The sequence below is a fragment of the Capra hircus genome, chromosome 11 (genome assembly GCF_001704415.2).
Source record: "Capra hircus breed San Clemente chromosome 11, ASM170441v1, whole genome shotgun sequence".
Lineage (NCBI taxonomy): Eukaryota > Metazoa > Chordata > Mammalia > Artiodactyla > Bovidae > Capra > Capra hircus.
Window position 1 is genome coordinate 70,349,267 of NC_030818.1, and position 18,951 is coordinate 70,368,217.

Consider the following 18,951-nt stretch of genomic DNA (forward strand, 5'->3'; position numbering starts at 1 on the left):
TTATCAAGAGCACATTTGGGGGGAGACTTTATAGGTTTAAACATGTTAGAATTCCCGCCAGGATGAAATCTGACAATTCTCCAAGGTCCAGCCTGACTCAAAGGTAAAATGTATGGAAGGAAATGGTCCAGCGGCTGTGGAGGGGTGGAGGTGTGCTGAGTGTTCCTGAGACCCCCCTGAAAGGCCACTGGAGAGCACTGGGTGCTCTGGGTGAGGACAAACCTCCAGACAGCAGTGAGGGGCTTGGAACAGGAGGGCATGCGCCAGAGGCACAAGTGATCATTTCCTATTTTTCACATCAAATAGAGAGCACAGAGCTGTTTCCAGTGTGTTTCCAAGCCCAGCCAGTGAGGGGAAGGATGGCATGGAGCCGAATCTGTGCCCAGTTTGCTCTTTCGGCCTTCTTCAGGCTGAGAGGATCCTGTATGCAGAAGTCAGGTTAGATCCAGTCACAGTAGCACAGACTGAGCCTAGCACTGTGCTGGACCTGGTGAGAACCAGGAGAGGACCAGGCCTCCGCTTGTGCCTGTCTCACCTGAGAGGAGTCTTCTCTCCCTCCTCAGAACCCTCACGGTGCAGAGCTAGCTGGGACCTTCTGCGACTCTTTTTCCCTGACTGGCCCGTGTTGTTGTGTCCCTTTGGGTCTCCTTTTAGTCGCCTGTAAGTCTGTGAAGGCCAGGGTCCAAGTCTGTTCCGTGTGTGTGTCTCTACCTCTGGTCCAGGGCCTGGCACACAGCAGATCCTCACAGAAGCTTCCAGTTCAAATGACCGATTAGTGTTCTTTGCCCCAGCCTTGGTGCCATCTTGGAACAGGGGCTTGGCACCATGGAGCCAACAGCTCAGAGGCAGCTAGGGAGACCCCTGGAGAAGGGAGGGCCAGGCCAAGTGAGTGATTGCCTTTCCTCTTGTGTGCAGTTCACTGGCTGTTCACCACATGCGGGGCCAGTGGGCCCCACGGCCCCACGCAGGCCCAGTGCAACAATGCCTACCGGAACTCCAACCTGAGCGTGGTGGTGGGGAGCGAGGGCCCCCTGAAGGGCATCCAGACTTGGAAGGTGCCAGCCACCGACACCTACAGGTGGGTATGGAGGAGGGGAGGGTCAAGGGCAGACCCGCTCTCCTGAAGAGGACTAGGGTCCTGCCTGTGGGTGCATGCCTGACCCGCTGGGCTGCCCAGGCAGGCCAAGGCCAGAGGCTCTGGCCCACATTGGAGGTGAGGGCTGGAGACGGGAAGATTGGGGATAATGGAATATGGCAGGAAAGGTAGCTATGTCCTCTGTCTGCCAGGTGCCCACACCACAGACCATTTGTGGAGACGATATGCATGCATGAGCTAGCTTCAGAGTGTTCTCTAGTTTTATTAATAATTATAATTTGAATGGGCTGTTCTTTGACTATTACTTCATGCTGTTCAAATGAGGCAATAAATGTCAAAATGTTTGGGAAACAAAAGTATGATACACATGAAAGATGCTTCTTATCCTTGAGCCTCCTTTCCTGGGCCTTCATTGTTTGCTAGTAAAGCAACTATTCTTGAATTCTCATCCCAGGCCCAACCCCCACCTTAGAGCATTCCACTAGAGCAAGGCCAGGCTGAGGGAGGCCCAACTCCAGCAGTAGGCAGCTAAGCCAAGCTAATGGCAAGGCTTCTAACCCTGAACGGGCATCGGAATGACACAAAGGCCAGTTATTTGCATGAACGATGGCATAATTACACTTCCTATTTACGTAGCCCAGCCATGTGCTGTACAAGGCCCAGACTGCTGGCCCTACTCGCAAAGTAAAAAAATGAACGTGTTAGTCACTCAATTGTATCTGATTGTTTGACTTCTCTGTCCATGGGATTTCCCAAGCAAGAACACTGGAGTGGATTGCCATTTCCTTCTCCAGGGGATCTTCCTGATCCAAGGACTGACCTCATGTAGGTCTCCTACATTAGCAGGCAGATTCTTTACCATCTGAGGCACTAGGGAAGCCTTGCGAAGAGTATGATTGTATAGGTCTGGAGTGGGGCCCAAGAATATGCATTTCATTTTTATTCATGCTAAATATTTTTACATTAATGAAGCAAATATGACAACACATTGGCATTTACTGGATGCAGGTTGAGGAGGGAGACATAAACGGTATTCATTGTACTCATGGAATCTATCCACACATTCGTTCATCGAGAATGTGAATTTCTAGCAAGTTATCAGGTGATGCTGATGCCACCCCCTAAAACCACTGGGTTCGTCACACCCCAGACTGTCATCTTCTCACAGATCGATGATGGGGGCAAGGTCAATGCCGCAATCCTCCTTTTACAAAGGAAGAAACTGAAGCTCAGGGTCAGGAGCCTCCCCACAGCCACGGGATCCAGAAATTGCCTCCAGGCCCAGCCTTCTGAGGCCCAGCCAGTGGAGGCTCCTTGCACAGCACTTGGCTGGGCTGCGTAAACAGGAAACATAATTATGCCATTGTTCATGCAAATTCCCCCACCCCTCCCCTCCGCAGAGGGGAGTGGGAAATGAACTGCTTCCCTTCCTGCAGCCCCCACCCACCTCCCGCACAGCCTCAGCCCCCGGGGAAGGAAAGGAGCTTCTCAGGTTGCCCCGTTTTCTGTGCAGTCCCACCCCCTGGGACCTCGAGTAAATGCGTTCTGGGGAAACCCTAAGTGCTTTTTAAATGACATTCTGGGCAGGAGTGCAATAACAAGGTTTGGCTGCAATGCGATTAGCAGCTCCAGGTCCCACAAATCTCCAGTAAATGGCCAAAGACATCCGGCTACCCCTGCCCCTACCGCACTGAGCAGGCCAGACCTCCCTTCCTGCCTGGCTGATTTTCCAGAGGTCACCCACTGTCCTAGAGAGAAGAGGATGCATGTCTGTTGAGGACCCACTAGGTATTTCTCCTCCTTGTAACAATGAGGAAGATGTCATTATTATTGTATTTATCTGTATTCCCTTATTTCCATGTGAAGAAACTGGAGTCAGGAAGTTAAGCAACAGATCTAAGGCCGCATGTCTGTGTCTGCATGCACACGTGCTAAGTCACTTCAGTCGTGTCTGACTGTTTGTAAGAGCTGGACTGTAACCCACCAGCTCCTCTGTCCATGAGATTCTCCTGGCAAGAATACTGGAGTGGATTGTCATTTCCTCCTCCAGGGGATCTTCCTGACCCAGAGATCTCACCCTCACCTCTTACATCTCCTGCATTGGCAAGTGGGTTCTTTACCACTGGCGCCACCTGGAAAGCCCCCTTAAGGCCCCCCTAAAGAGGCCCCCTCAGTGACAAAGATGGAATTTGAACCAAGGACCCTCAGGCTCAAAGTCGTTGTGTTCCCTCCATTAAAACTCACATCTGGACTCTGAGACGCAAGAAACAGGAAATGGGGGGATCCATAGGACCCACACAGCACCCACCTTCCGGAAGCCTCCAGAAATGAGAGCCTGGGAGGGGAGGCCCCACTGCTTGAAGGAAGACTGGCCAGCCCAGCACTTGATGTAAATCCCCACGTATGAAAAGCAACATGAGGAAGGCAGCAGAGGAGTGGCAAGGCAGACAGAGACCTCAACAGTTACCTCTAGCAAGACCCGCTGTCCCATCTTTGCCCAGGGCGACTCCCAAGTTAGACTGGTTCAAAGTCCCCTGAGACTTACAGAGGTTCTCTTAGGCTGTTTCCCCTAAGATAGGGTGAATCAGACCCACTTCCAAACTTGGGCAGGTCACTGAATCTCTTGAGACTCTGTTTTCCCATCTAAAGGTGAGGGTTGGGAGTTGCTGACACCTGTCCAGCTGGTTGCAAAGATCATGTACAAGTACCTCGCACATGTCTTGCACACGATAGGTGCTGCCCAGCCCAACATCTGCAAGAAATCTGCTGGAGTAACCATGGTGTCAGGCAGTGGCCAGACAGCATTTCCAGAACAGCAGTAGTTCCCAACTTCTGTGCTTCTGAGGACTTTTTTCTGGTTTTTTGAAAGATTATGCCTGCCAAACTACACTTCAGTTCAGTTCAGTTCAGTTCAGTCACTCAGTAGTGTCCGACTCTTTGCGATCCCGTGAATCGCAGCACGCCAGGCCTCCCTGTCCATCACCAACGCCCGGAGTTTACCCAAACTCATGTCCATCGAGTCAGTGATGCCATCCAGCCATCTCATCCTCTGTTGTCCCCTTCTCCTCCTGCCCCCAATCCCTCCCAGCATCAAAGTCTTTTCCAATGAGTCAACTCTTTGCATCAGGTGGCCAAAGTATTGGAATTTCAGCTTTAGCATCAGTCCTTCCAATGAATACCCAGGACTGATCTCCTTTAGAATGGACTGGTTGGATCTCCTTGCAGTCCAAGGGACTCTCAAGAGTCTTCTCCAACACCATAGTTCAAAAGCATCAATTCTTCGGTGCTCAGCCTTCTTCACAGTCCAACTTTCACATCCATACATGACCACTGGAAAAACCATAGCCTTGACTAGACGGACCTTTGTTGGCAAAGTAATGTCTCTGCTTTTGCATATGCTATCTAGGTTGGTCATAACTTTCCTTCCAAGGAGTAAGCATCTTTTAATTTCATGGCTGCAATCACCATCTGCATTGATTTTGGAGCCCCCCAAAATAAAGTCTGACACTGTTTCCACTGTTTCCCCATCTATTTTCCATGAAGTGATGGGACCAGATGCCATGATCTTAGTTTTCTGAATGTTGAGCTTTAAGCCAAATTTTTCACTCTCCTCTTTTACTTTCCTCAAGAGGCTTTTTAGTTCCTCTTCACTTTCTGCCATAAAGGTGGTGTCATCTGCATATCTGAGGTTACTGTTATTTCTCCTGGCAATCTTATTATTAAACTTATTAAACTACACTTAAATAATAATTAATTCATTTCCCCATTTTTTAGTAATCACAGCCGTATCTAAGTCTAGCCAGGTTTCTGATCTACATGAATTGCCACAATATCACCACCCTGTGTTGCTATGAGCCCAGCCCAAATGGGAGAACTGTTTTCATTTCTCTCTTTGGAATGTTGAGACTAGGTAGCTCGAAGTCCCTAGCACTCCCTACTGCACACTGACCAGAAACACACACAGGAGTTGTTTTTCTGTTGAAGCAAGACACTGAAATGCTCACATTGCTAAAGGGGACTCTTTTGAACTGGCCTGAAAAGCACCATATCAAAATGAAAGAATCAAAACCCAAAATGTTTGGTTTGGGTTTTGTTGTTGCTGTTGACTCCTTGTTTTTTAACCCAACAAAGGCTGTTACAGATATTCTTGAGGCTCACCTAATCCTTGACCTTAGATGAGGCTTGAAACTTGGACAATAATGTCTGTTGGTCACATAATGTCACATGAAAGAAGCAGACCATTAAATGATTCGCTATAAATCATTATAGCACATCAAAGTGCTATGCGTGCATGCATGCTTAGTCGCTTCAGTAGCGTCTGACTCTTTGCAACCCACGGAGTCCACCAGGCTCCTCTGTCAATGGAATTTTCCAGGCAGGAATACTGGAGTGGTTTGCCATTTCCTCCTCCAGGGGATCTTCCCAACCCAGAGACTGAACTTGTGTCTCCTATGTCTCCTGCATTGGCAGGTGGATTCTTTACCTGCTGAGCCACCTGGGAGGCCCCAAAGTGCTATAGCCTACATCAAAATGTCCCCCAGTCAGAATATCCAGGTTGAGGGGTCAGGTGCCTTTTTTCTGGAAGATATTTCCTCCGTAGTGACTAGTACTAATCCTTATTTAGTAAGTACAATTCATCTAGTGAGACAAACAGGACACACAGAAGACAGATGTGATAAAATGTTCTTGAGAATAGAAAGGTTGGGAGCATTCCTTAGGGAGTCCGCCTGTTCCTGGAAGAGTGTGGCAGTCAGCTAGTGTTGTCTGACTGCAGCCTGAGACCTGGCACTATTATTGCTCCAGTCAAGGTCTCTACCTATTGATCAGAGAGGTTAAGGAAAAGAAACTACTACTTCCCAAGCACCTACTGCCTGCCGAGGTGGGGCATCATTGTCTGAGGCTTCCTCGGGGATGCGTACAGGTGAAAACACCCCCACTCTTTGTTTGTAATTAATTTGTATTGGAGTATAGTTATTTACAGTGTTGTGTTGGTTTCTCCTGTATAGCACAGTGAATCAGCTATACATTTATCTGCTCTTTTTGATTCCTTTCCCATATAGGTCATTACAAAGTACTGGGTAGAGCTTCCTGTGCTGGATAGCAGGTCCTTGTGTGTGTGTGTTAGTCGCTCAGTCGCATCCAACCATTTACAGCCCCGTGGTCTGCAGCCCACCAGGATCCTCTATCCATGGGATTCTCCAGGCATGCATACTGGAGTGGGCAGCCATTTCCTCCTCCAGGGGATCTTCCCGACCCAGGGATCAAACCCGAGTCTCCTGCACTGCAGGCGGATTCTTACCATCTAAGCCACCAGGGAAGCCCAGGTTCTTATTAGTTACCTATTTTATATGGTACTGAAAGCCCCCCACACACACAAACACGCGTGCACACACACACATACATGCATGCACATGCATGTGCACGCACACACACACAGAGATGCACGCAGAGATACATGCTCGCACACGTGTGCATGCACATACACACATGGAGAGATGCACGCACACGTGTGCACACACACATTGTGCACGCACACGTGTGCACATGCACACACACACACACATTGCTGTACTGTCCTGAGCTTCCCTTTCCCCTAGATTTTCTACTTTTTCTGACAAAACAGGAAAGGGATCCACACCTGCTCTCCTCCTGCTTTGCAAATCTCAGAGAACCGTACTAAGCACCTATTAGGACACTGTGCCTGACACCTAAGTTTGTAGAGGGTACAAGATCCAGTCTCTGCCTCCAAAGGAGGCCCAGCCAATGGTGGACGTAGGAACAAAGCATTTCTGTGTGATGTACAAATGCCACACCGGAGGTTTACACACCGCCCTGCCATCAGAGGCCAGGGAAGGGCCTGAGTTCACGGGTGGCTTCCACAAGGAGACAGAAGCCCGAGTTTCAGTCTTGAAGGTGACAGAGTTGTCTGCGAAGAAGAGGGGAGGGCCTTCCTGGTGGAAAGAGCCCCTAGGGGAGCCGCGGACTGCAGGAGCTGAGGCCAGACCTGGCCCTGAGACTGGAGCCTCACCTCCCAGACGCATTGTGCCTGCAGGAGCTGAGGCCAGCCTCCCAGTCGCGTTGTACTCCTTCTGGTGATGGTGTGATGAGGAGAGAAAAAAGCAGGGAGGCAGGGAGAGCAGAGGGAAGGCTGTTGAGGTCATCTAGGCCAGAGTCAAGTGGGGCTAGACGAGGGCAGGGGAAACATGGCGAGAGGGGTTGATACGTTTGGGAGGTAGAGTCAGCGTGACTGGAGGACTGAGTGGATGGGGGATAGGGGAGCAGACGATACCAGGAGGACAGTGAGTCAGGGGCTGAGGAAGCCAGGACAGTGAGTGACAGCTCCTGTCCCAAGGAGCCTGACTGGGAAGGACAGGCAAGGATAACAGGGAGGGGGGCACCTGATTTGAGAAGTTTCCCAGTTTGGTTCTAAGTGCCCGTGGGGGTGGGTGACTGAGGTGGGTCAGAGCGCGAGCATGGACTGTGGATCGTGCTGGGGCAAGAATCTCAGCCTCACCGTGAAATGGAGGCACGCGCCCAGCTCTGAGGCCTGGGGGTATTTAGTAGGATTCCATGTGTGACACACCCGTGCTGGGGCAGCCGCATGCCAGAGGTATCGGCCAGCCAGCCTCTCACTCTTCCTGACTTTTTCCCGTCTTCATCCTTCTCTCCCTCCCCCCAGCCCACCTGCCTGTCTTCCTTCCTTACTACCTCTCCAGGGCTCCACATCCTTCCCAGCCCTCCTCCTCCCCCAGCTTCCCCCCCCCCACACACACACACATGCACGTATATGCACGCACACACAGATTGTCCATAAAATCATTGGTCTCATTTGTCAAGCACAGCCCACAGCTCCTGACAGCAGCTCTCACATGGTTCACTTGTTTCTCAGACATAGCGTGCAGGAGGTCCCAGATCGCAGCTGCAGCCAGCCAAGCCGGCCCGCAGACCTTGCCGCAGCTGTTCCTGATGGCCTCTGTCCCTGACACTCATTTCCTCACCTGGCTCCAGAGACCAGCGAGTACAGCTGGATCACACCATCATTCAGATCCACCCGCAGCCATGAAGCACCTACGGCATGCTCGGCTCTGAGCCAGGGAAAGGGTGGGGGTGGTGTCCACTTGTCTGTCTGGAGCCGCAGACCTTGTAGAGAAGACTGAGCCCTCTGGTCTTTACAAAGAGTGCAGAGCAGAAAAGTTCAAGAACAGTTCACAATGCCAGGACAGTTCTAGACAAGCGTAGAGCAGAGTCACAGGCACGACTCCTTGCCAGGGTAATTGTGCAGATAGCTATCGCCCTAGAGAGCATAGAGCAGGGCAAGTCAGAGTGTGGGCCTGGGGGAGGGGGGGTCGGTGCATGGAGCAAAGATCCATGAGCCGCAGGCAGAATGAAGCTCGGGTTCTACCTCTGATACACCGTGTGACCTCCCCTCTGCTTTAGGGCCTCATCTGTCAAAGGAGGGGTGAGAAGGACAGGTCACTGAGGTCTCTTCTAGCTCTCATACTCCTGGTCAGGAAGGCGGTAAGGAACACGAATAGACAATAGGTCTTGCTCTTCGGTGCAAAACAGGAATGGAACAGGGACAGCCTCTACTGCTGACCTGGGTGTCACCTGATGGTTTGCAGGACCCATCTGGGTCATCCAACTTTACAGCTGAACAGAGACCTCGTGCTGCCAAAGCCCTGCACACATCCAGCGTCTCTGAACACACCCAGCATCTCCACGCTCTCACAGCACCCCAGAGGCTGGATGGATACACAGGGTGGACCTTCCTGTTCTGATTTCCCAGAGGAGGAAACCAAGCCTCAGAAGATAGAGGGACTTGCTCGAAGTCCAGAGAGGTGTTAAAGGCAGAGCCCAGATTGGGTGTAGGAGAGAAATGAGGTGTCCCTGCTTCTCCAGGTGGGGTCCCCTCACCCCCTCCCCCCTCCCCTCCACCGTCCCTGGCAACCCCGTGCTGCACACCAGCTGTGCTCTCCTTTCAGGCTCCGGCAGGCAGCCACTTTGACTTGCTGCTAATTCTTTATTTAAAAAAGATTCACAACTCAATTACATCAGGTAACAATAGCTCACAGTCAATAATACAAAACGCAAACCCAATAAACATTCATTCTGACCAGGGGACATGGATTTAGATGAAGAAAAACAAAAAAATTACAGCATCAGCTCGTTGAGAACAGTATCCTGTAATTTCCAGTAAATTGGAATCACAGCGAGTCATTTTCCCCACTTGAGTGGCAGGTATATTAATTTGTTGGCATTTGTCAACCATCAAAATAAGCTGTTTACAAGGGATGGGAAGAAAGCTTCAGAGAGTCAGGCTGAGGTTATTATTCTGGCAGGAGATTGCGTAACGTGATTCATGTGATTCGAGGGTCTTCAGAAGCGCCAGGGCTGGCCTGTACTCCCTGTGGAGGTGGGTCCAGGGTGAAACTGAACACCTTGACCCTGGCCCCTTGGCCACACCCTAGTCCACCTACTGCTCTACTCTCTAGAATCCGGGGCCTCACCCAGTCACCCCCTTCTGCCTCCCAGAAGTCACTCCAAGAGAGGAGTGGACAGGCTCACCAGGGGTACATTAGAACAGTTACCATATGTTACTCACTAGTTACCCGCCTGGGGCTGACCTAGGCCCCTCAGCATGCGTGCATGCTAAGTTGCTTCAGTCATATCCAACTCTTTGCACCCCCATGGATGGTAGCTTGCCAGGCTCCTCTATGCATGGGATCCTCCAGACAAGAATACTGGAGTGGGTTGCCATGCCCTCTTTCACAGCATCTTCCCGACCCCAGGGATTGTACCGATGTCTGCTGTGGGCTCCTGTATTGCAGGCAGATTGTTTACCGCTGAGCTACCAGGGAAGCCCCAGGCCCCTTATAAGGGGCATTATCTCATGGAACTCTCACAACAACTTTCAAGCTAAGTATTATTATCCCTCTCTTATAGAGGAGGAAACTAGAGCTCAGAGAGAGTACATAACCTGCCCAAGGTCACAAAGCTGGTGAGTAACAGGGCCAGGAGCAGAAGAGGGAAGCAAGGTGCCTTGAACACAAAAGTCCAGGCGGCTCTGGCTCTCAGGGCGGCCCAAGTGCAAGGCTGGCACCTGAATGGGGGACGTCTCGCCCAGATCCTGAGTGGGGGATGTCTCGCCCAGCTCCTGGCCGTGAGGGACAGAGCTGGATCTAGATCCAGAGTTCCAAAGAACAGCAAGGAGAGACAAGAAGTCCTTCTTCAGTGAACGGTGCATAAAACCAGAAGAAAACAGTAGAAGGGGAAAGACTAGAGATTTCTTTAGGAAAATTGGAAATACCAAGGGAACATTTCATCCAAAGATGGGCACAATAAAAGACAGAAATGGTAGAGATCTTGTAGGTGCCGAAGAGATCAAGAAGAGATGGAAAGAACAACCGTACAAAATAACATGGAATAGCCATCCAAAACAGATCTTGATGATCCGGATTAGTATGAAGGTGTGGTCAGTCACCCAGAGCCAGACGTTCTGGAGAGTGAAGTCAAGTGGACTTTAGGGAGCACTGCTGTTAATAAAGCTGGTGGATGCAATGGAATTCCAGCAGAGCTATTCAAAACCCTAAAGGATGATGCCGTCAAGGTGTTACATTCAGTATGTCAGCAAATCTGGAAGACCCAGGAGTGGCCACAGGACTGGAAAAGGTCAATCCTCATCCCAGTTCCCTAGAAGGGCAGTACTAAAGAATGTTCTAACCATCGGACAGTTGCCCTCATCTCCCATGCTAATAAGGTCATGCTTAAAATCTTGCAGGCTAGGCTTCAGCATTATGCAGACCGAGAACTTTCAGATCTCCAAGCTGGGTTTTGAAAAGGAGGAGGAACCAGAGATCAAATTGCCAACATTCACTGGATCATAGAGAAAGCTAGGGAATTCCAGAGAAATATCTACCCCTATTTCATTAACTATGCTAAAGCTTTTGACTGTGTGAATCATAACAAACTGTGGAAAGTTCTTAAAGAAATGGGAATACCAGACCATCTTACCTGTCTCCTGAGAAACTTGTATGCAGGTCAAGAAGCAACAGTTAGAGCCCTGTATGGAACAGCTGATTGGTTCAAGATTGAGAAAGGAATATGACAGGGCTGTCTGCTGTCACCCTGTTTGTTTAACCTATACGCTGAGCACATCATGAGAAATGCCAGGCTGGATGAGTTACAAGCTGGAATCAAGATAGGTGGGAGAAACATCAACAACTTCAGATATGCAGATGATACCACTCTAGTGGCAGAAAGCAAAGAGGAACTAAAGAGACTCTTGATGAGGGTGAAGGAGGAGAGTGAAAGAGTTGACTTAAGACTACATATTAAAAAAAGTAAGATCATGGCATCCGGTCCCATTACTTCATGGCAAATAGAAGGGGAGAAAGTAGAAGTAATGACAGATTTCCTCTTCTTGGGCTCTAAAATCACTGTGGATGGTGACTGCAGCCATGAAATCAGAAGGCAACAGCATGTTGAAAAGCAGAGACATTACTCTGCCAACAAAGGTCCTTATAGTTGAGGCCATGGTCTTCCCAGGGGTCACATATGGTTGTGCGAGTTGGACCATCAAGAAGGCTGCTGCTGCTAAGTCACTTCAGTCGTGTCTGACTCTGTGCTACCCTATGAACAGCAGCCCACCAAGCTCCTCTGTCCACAGGATTCTCTAAGCAAGAATACTGGAGTGGGTTGCTATTTCCTTCTCCCTCAAGAAGGCTGAGCATTGAAGAACTGATGCTTTTGAACTGTGGTGTTGGAGAAGACTCTTGAGAGTCCCTTGGACCTCAAGGAGATCAAACCAGTCAATCCTAAAGGAAATCAGTCCTGAATATTCATTGGAAGGACTGATGCTGAAGCTGAAGCTCCAATATTTGGCCACCTGATGTGAAGAGATGACTCATTAGAAAAGACCCTGATGCTGGGAAAAATTGAAGGCAGGAGGAGAAGGGGTCGACAGAGGATGAAATGGCTGGATGGCATCACCGACTCAATGGACATGAGTTTGAGCAAAGCTCCAGGAGATAGTGAAGGACAGGAAAGGCTGGCGTGCACAGTCCATGGAGTCACAGAGATGGACACGACTGGGCAGCTGAACAACAGCAACAACTGTCTACACCAGCCTGTGCTTTTTTCACTGTGGTATAGCCACCTGGAAGAGATGGTCCTTGTAGTAGCTAGAAGCTTCCAAGGGAGTGAAGCTCAGTGGTGGAATTTCGGGCCTCACCAGACTGACCAGAGAGGCACTATCCCCTACAAGTGGTCCAAGCAGGTAGCTGCCAGTTCCCCGTGTCTAAATGTTAGTCCAGGTGAAAATGTGGGGCTGAGGCCATCACACAGGAAAGCAAAGACCAGCTGCTGACACCTGGGTGCCAAGCTCCCCAGTCTCCCCAGCCCAGAGTCCCCCCACCTTGCACTTGGCAGCAGTTTGCCGTCTTTTCAAATCCACTACTTACCCTCATGAGGGCAGGGGTCCTTGTCCTCGTTTTTTCCTTGGCTAGGGGAAGCTGAGACTCCGAGAGTTTAACCAAGTTGTCCCAAGTCACACAGCCAACAGAGTGCCCGGATATGACTCAGAACTCAGGGCTTTTTCCATCTACCTCTCTGCCAAGAACTAGGTCAAGACCCAGATGGGGCTGGAGTTCAGACTTGGTTGGGGGCAGGAGAAATAGGAAAGAAGGCTTGAGGGCTGGGGGGAAGTGTCAGGAACAAACAACATCTAAAATATAATACTTTGGCTAAATTTAAACATGTGAGAGAGTTCAGAATGATTCATAATAAATGCAGATTGATGCAAATGACTATGCAAATGAGGCAGAGAGGAGGAGACGGGTACAGCTCACCTCTTAGCCATAGCAGGAGTGGGCAGGGCAAGGACTCCCTCTTGGGCAGCAGTCTTCCAAGCGAACCTCACCTTCAAAACCACTTTCTGAGGCAACGTGCCAACAGCCCTGGGGCGGCAAGCTGGACAGATGAGGCAGGTACACGTCCACGTCAGTATCTCCACACTCGACCAGGTCTCTGGAACGCCCACCACCCCCACCCCCTGGCCCTAGTCTGCCTTCTCTGAGCTAAATGATTCTGCTGCTTTCCTTTCACCAATGAGCCTTCCTTTATCCTCAGCCTTTTAATCATCCTCATCACCACTCTGTTTCTAATGGGTTGGGAGCGAGGGTTTGGCAGACAATCTGAGTGAGTCAGGATGGGCCAGTAGCTTCTCAGACCATATAACCTGCAGCAGCGTGCTGGAGGGCAGATGGCCTCCATGAGGGGAAGTGTAGAGCTTTGGACCAGGGTTTGCTTGGTCCAGTGAATCCCTCTGTTCCTTGGTTTCCTCATCTGTCAAATGAAACAGCTAACAGCTCCTGTGTATGGCTATTGGCTGTTGGATTCGGGGGTTGGGGGGGATGCCATATGCATTCAAGCCTAGCACATGGTCAGGAATCGGCCCTACTTCTCTCTGCAGACCTCCCAGCCCCCTCTTCCCTACCCCAGCCCCCTGACTTTTCTCCCTCTTCATTTCTGCTCACACAAGCCTGACTGCTACCCTCCACCTCTTTCTGCTTGTCTGAGAGTCCTACCCATCCCTCATCTCCATCACAAAGCAGACCTCAAATGCACACCCCGCACGCCCCCCCTCCTCCCCCCCCCCCCCCCCCCCCCCCCGCCAACAAAAGCAGCCAGGGCCCCCAGCGCTGCTGCCGCCTTGCCTGTCACAGTCATCTGCCCCTCCTGGGCCCGGGCACCTGACAGCCCTGATTTGCGCAGAGAGCTGCTGCTTTCTCGGGGCTTTCTCCCCATTATCTCCTCCTGACGTTGACCCTCCCCATGCCCCTGTATGTTTGGAGAGGAATAAATGGTTCTTCCTTGACAAGGGAAGAATCTGGGACCCTGAGCGGACACACAGCAAGGAAATGGTCCACTGGGCTTAGAAGCCCAGAGCCCTTTGGTGCTTCCACTTTGCCTCCACAGTCTCAGCACTCCCACAGGGAGATTTCTCTGGTCATAACTCTATCTCCCCAGTTTCTTTGTAAGCCCCTCGAGGGCCTGGAGCCCATCTCCCATCTCCTTTTAGGCACATGCCCTACACCAATGTGCAACGAGCTCTCAGGGGAGCTGGCCCTGGAGACAGAATGATGGGCTCAACTCTCCTTCACTCTCTACGGAGATCTTGGTTTCTCAACTGCCACGTCAGCCATCAGCTGGCGCTCCAGCCTTGTCTCTGCAGATCAGGCCTGAGTTCTGCCTTAGGACAGCCCCCAGGAGTCCCCTCCCATGCTGGGAACACAGGACATTTCCTAGAATTAAAGGTGGAGAAGCCATCACATGTGCATGTGAACAAAATCACCTTGCAGCTCTCCCTCGAAGCTTTTCATAAAGGACCTTGGATCTGAATATGCAGGGACTCAAAAGCCCCCAAACCCCTCTTCCTGGTAGCCAGTCTCTGGGGAGGTGCGTGTAGTGGACACAGGAACTGTCTCCATGGCACACTGCTTTTCTCATACGGTTCACCAGTTGCGTTCTTTGTCCCCCATCCTTGCTTGACTTCATCTCAACAGCCTCAGAGGCAGCAGGAATACCCCTGCATCCCCACACTCTGGTTTTATTTTCATCACGATTGCTTGCTTGTTGTCTGCACACACATGGCTCCAGAAGGAGTTACTGGCGAGATGGGAATAAACAGTCTGTGCTCGTAAACACCACTCTCCTCAGTCATTCCATGTGGGAGTCCTTGTGTCTAGAGCCCATGGGGAGACTTTAAAACTTCGTACCAAGTCAATTACTGCTACTCCCATCGGTAAGAATAATAATAAATACTCAGTGAGTGCTTCTATGTGCCAGCCACAATTCTGAGACGTGACCTCATTGCTTTAACCTTCACCACACACACGGGCTAGAAGGTAGGTTTTTCTCATCCCCATTTTATAGATGAGGAGCAGGAAAGTTCAAGAACACTTTATAGATGAAGAACAGGAAAGCTGCTTCTCTAAGGTGGACCACATGAGTCCTTTGATCTTGGACAGGGAGAGAAATCCATAATAGGAGACCCCAGGTATTTGGGACACCATCACCGCAACACCCCACCTTAATGCAGACTCTCCCTGTCTTCTCTTCTCTGTCTCCCCTGTCCCTCCTCCCTTTCCTTCTCTTGTACCCCTTACTAGTTCTTTATCCTCCTAGCTCTGTGAATGACGCGATTTCCTGTCCTTTTCTGAACTTGACAGCCCTCTCCTGACAGTAGACAGAGGACCCTCCTTGCTGACCTTGTGGGCTGATGCAGGGGACAGCCCTCCAGCACGAGGGCAGTGTGCTCGGCCTGCTGGGAGCTGTGGGGTGGGCAGGAAGGGAGTCGGTCCTCACACCCCGTGATAGGAGCCCGTGTGCTCTGTCCTGTTGCAGCATCTCCGGCTATGGGGCGGCTGGCGGAAAAGGTGGGAAGAACACCATGATGCGGTCCCACGGCGTGTCTGTGCTGGGCATCTTCAACCTGGAGAAGGATGACACGCTGTATATCCTGGTCGGGCAGCAAGGGGAAGACGCCTGCCCCAGCGTAAGTACCCAGAGCGGGAGTTTCTCCTCCACCTTCCCCAGGACCCAGACAGGTCTCTCAGGGACGCCAACGCCAGACACACCCCATCAGGGAGCTCTCATTCAAAAATGGCAGGACTCACCCCTTGTTCTGCCTGCAAATGCTCCTCCCTTTCCAGGGCCATTTGGGGGCCTGAGAAAGTGGGTGGTGTGGCTTTGGGCACTGCACATCCATATGGAGATGGAGGCTGAGGCATGGGTTCCATGAGCAGTCCTTAAAACTGAAGTCCTGAGTTCTGCTGAAATGGGCAAACGGTTGTTTCTGTCAGCACAAGTGTGAGTCAAAGCCCCCTTTCTAAGCTTTCTTGCAAGGGCATAGGTTTTTTTAAGCCATATCATAAAACAGGAAAATGCCAGACCAAACATGCCTTATTCAGCTCGAAATCACAGACTCATAGCCAATATATGTATATAAAACCACAGAAAAAGTTCTGAAGGACACAGATAACGGTGGTTGCTTCTGGAGCGGGGACTGGAGTTGAGGATACTTTGTCCATAATGTCTGATATTGTTAGAAAAAGAATGCATTCACATATTATTTTGTGATTAATTTTTTAAAGTTTTTTTAAGCATGGAATCAGAGCTGGAATATCATGTAATCCACTTCCCTCCACCCCCATTTCACAGATGAGAAAGATGGAGGTAAAAGGATTTGTCCAGAGTCAATCATAATGCTCACAGAGACTCTGCCTCCTGTTTCTGATGCCCCGAATGTGCTGCGGCTTCAGTTTTCACCCCCTTTCTCCCTTTTCCTCTTATAGCACACCACCCAACAAGCTAGACTGTCATCCTCTCCAGCCGGAGACAGCCCTTCCTTCTGGTGTCTGATCCCACTGGGGTATCCAGCTGTCAAACACAGAGCGCTCCAAGGGCAGCACTTAAGAAAGCCAGTAGTGATCCAAGGTGGCCAGCAGGGGGAGACAGTGGGGACTAACAAAGCTGCAGCCCTGCCTCTCGCCTGTGCTGGGGGCGGCAAGAACCCTCAGTGCCGGCTGTTCCACAGGGGAACTCAGCACTCCATAGGGCAAGTCTCCACACTGGGCAGGCCACACCCTCATCTGATGGTGAACTTCTGCACCGGGTGAGGCCGGGGCAGGGATCCAGCTTCTGGGACCCAGGACACAGGGCTCCTTCTCCAGAAATTTATTCAAGAGCAAATTTGGAAGACCGAAGTGGTAACAAAGGTGACGCATTCCATTCCACAGAATAACCTCAGGGCTCCTAAGAATCGGGTGTCAGGCTGGGAGCCAGGGGTAAAGTACGGCGTCCCACCCCCAACCCCACACGAAGCAGCAGGAGTAAGCTTCACAGGTGCAGCCTCGTGCCTGAGAAAGGCCTGGACCCTTTTATTTAGCAGCTATAATCAAGACTTCCAACCTGATATAATATATTAAGTCATTAAATTACAAGCTGCTGTAATTTTCACAGGAATTTATTGAGTGCTAATGTAATTCTTTCATCTAAGCAAAAAGATTGCATTGACTTCTGCAAGGGACTTTTACTTGATTGGATCGTAATCAGTTATGTCTTTTCACAAGACTTTTTCCTTCTTTTTTAATTCAATTGTAATCTACTTGTTCCTCTGAATTGCTGCATTTTATAATTTTATTAATCAATCTGAAAGTGTTAGTCACTCAGACGCGTCTGACTCTTTGCGACCCCATGGTCTGTCATGGAATTCTCCAGACAAGAATACTAGAGAGGTTTGCCATTCCCTTCTCCAGGGGACCTTCCTGATCCAGGGATCGAACCCAGGTCTCCTGCATTACAGGCAGATTCTTCACTGTCTGAGCCACCAGGGAAGCCCCATTTATCAATCTGCTTGCTCTTAGACTTTGAGGATGTGCAGGGCAAGTTTCAGAGAAGCCAGCGACAGGGGGCAGCCCCCTCTGCTGATCAGGCTGGGCATAGCATGGGCATGGGGAAAGGAATTTGTCTTCCCAGTAGCTCCAGACCTCTGCTCCCTGCAGGGGCCTATTTGAGTAAGGGAGAAAACCTTTCACAAGCACCACCTCAATCTCTGGTCCTCCCTAGGCTGAAAAATGGTGTGTAGAGAGGATCTTCTAGAGAATGAAGTGGACCGTAAGAATTAAACTGCAGGTTTGGCAATTCTGCTGGTGCTGTGTGCCAGCAGAATTCTTCCTGTGTGCCTGGCCAACCAGAGCCTGGATTGGGCTCCAGCTGCTGGAACCCCGCCTCCCATCCCACACACACATTCCTCAGTCCCGGTCCTGTGCCCTGCAGGTTGTTTAGCAGCATCGCTGGCCTCTACACCCTGTTTAGCAGCATCCCTGGCCAGTATCACCCATCAGAAATTACAATCAAAAATGCCCCCAGACATTTCCAAACATCTCCAGGACAGCAAGACCATTGGTCTAAAAGTCAGTTCCCACCACTCCCATCACTCTCAAGGCAAAAATTGTGAAGGGTAAGCCCACACTCACCCAGCTCCCAAGTCTTTCAAATGTATTCAGGACCTCGTGGAAGTCAGAAAAAGAAAGCAAATCATGAAAAAGTGATCTCATCCAAATGCTGCTGTGGGCCCAGCAAGCTGCAGACTGAGACTCAAATCAAGGGGACACCTGACCCAGGGCAGTGAGGCATGGCCATGAGTCCGGGCTCTAGGAAACCAAAAGGCCATCCTTTGGCCCAGTTGCTTCTTCCGGCGATCTCCAGCCATCCGCAGGTTCTGCTCAGGAGAAGAGGGCCTCCCAGGGAGTGGGGGCCCCCACTGCTGCCGGACAGAGGACAGGAGGAAAAGGAGCGGGGCAGAGGGACAGACCTTCTTAGCACCCTGGGCAGCTCCCCAATTTACGGAGGAGGCAGATCCAGGCAGGGGCCAGCAAATCTCCAGTCAGGAAGCTAGACTGGACCCTGAACTCTGCTCTGCTCTGCCCGGCTGGCAGCACACATTTCCATCCCCTGTCCCTGGCTCTGCCCACAGGGAATGCCCCCAGCATCTCAGGGCCTCTCCCAGGTGGCAGTTAGCAGGGTTTCCTTCCAGCAGACTCCATGCCACTCTGGCCTCACGCCGGCCCTGACCAGCATTGCACGTACATAAGAGAAATGTCAGCTATCTACAATAGCAAATCACAGCCTTTCAACCACACTAAATCCACTCTAGAAAATATCAAATTATTTCCATCATTAAATCCAAAATGCCATAAAACAAATTGCATCTCAGCTATTTATCTGGAAATTTCTCTAGTACTCATTCCCGGCACCCCTGAGTGCTTTAGCATAAGGAGTGGCTCGAGATGAAT

The 18,951-nt window shown here is 50.7% G+C and overlaps 1 protein-coding gene across 1 annotated transcript in view; it reads left to right on the top strand.

The window, feature by feature from the left end:
* The window catches only part of ALK (anaplastic lymphoma receptor tyrosine kinase), a 728,920-nt gene that overhangs the window by 669,118 nt on the left and 40,851 nt on the right, over positions 1 to 18,951 (top strand). Inside the window, exons 12-13 of the mRNA XM_018055482.1 lie at positions 916 to 1,078; positions 15,500 to 15,650. Coding sequence (XP_017910971.1) covers positions 916 to 1,078; positions 15,500 to 15,650 — 314 coding nt within the window. The remainder of the gene's footprint in view (positions 1 to 915; positions 1,079 to 15,499; positions 15,651 to 18,951) is intronic.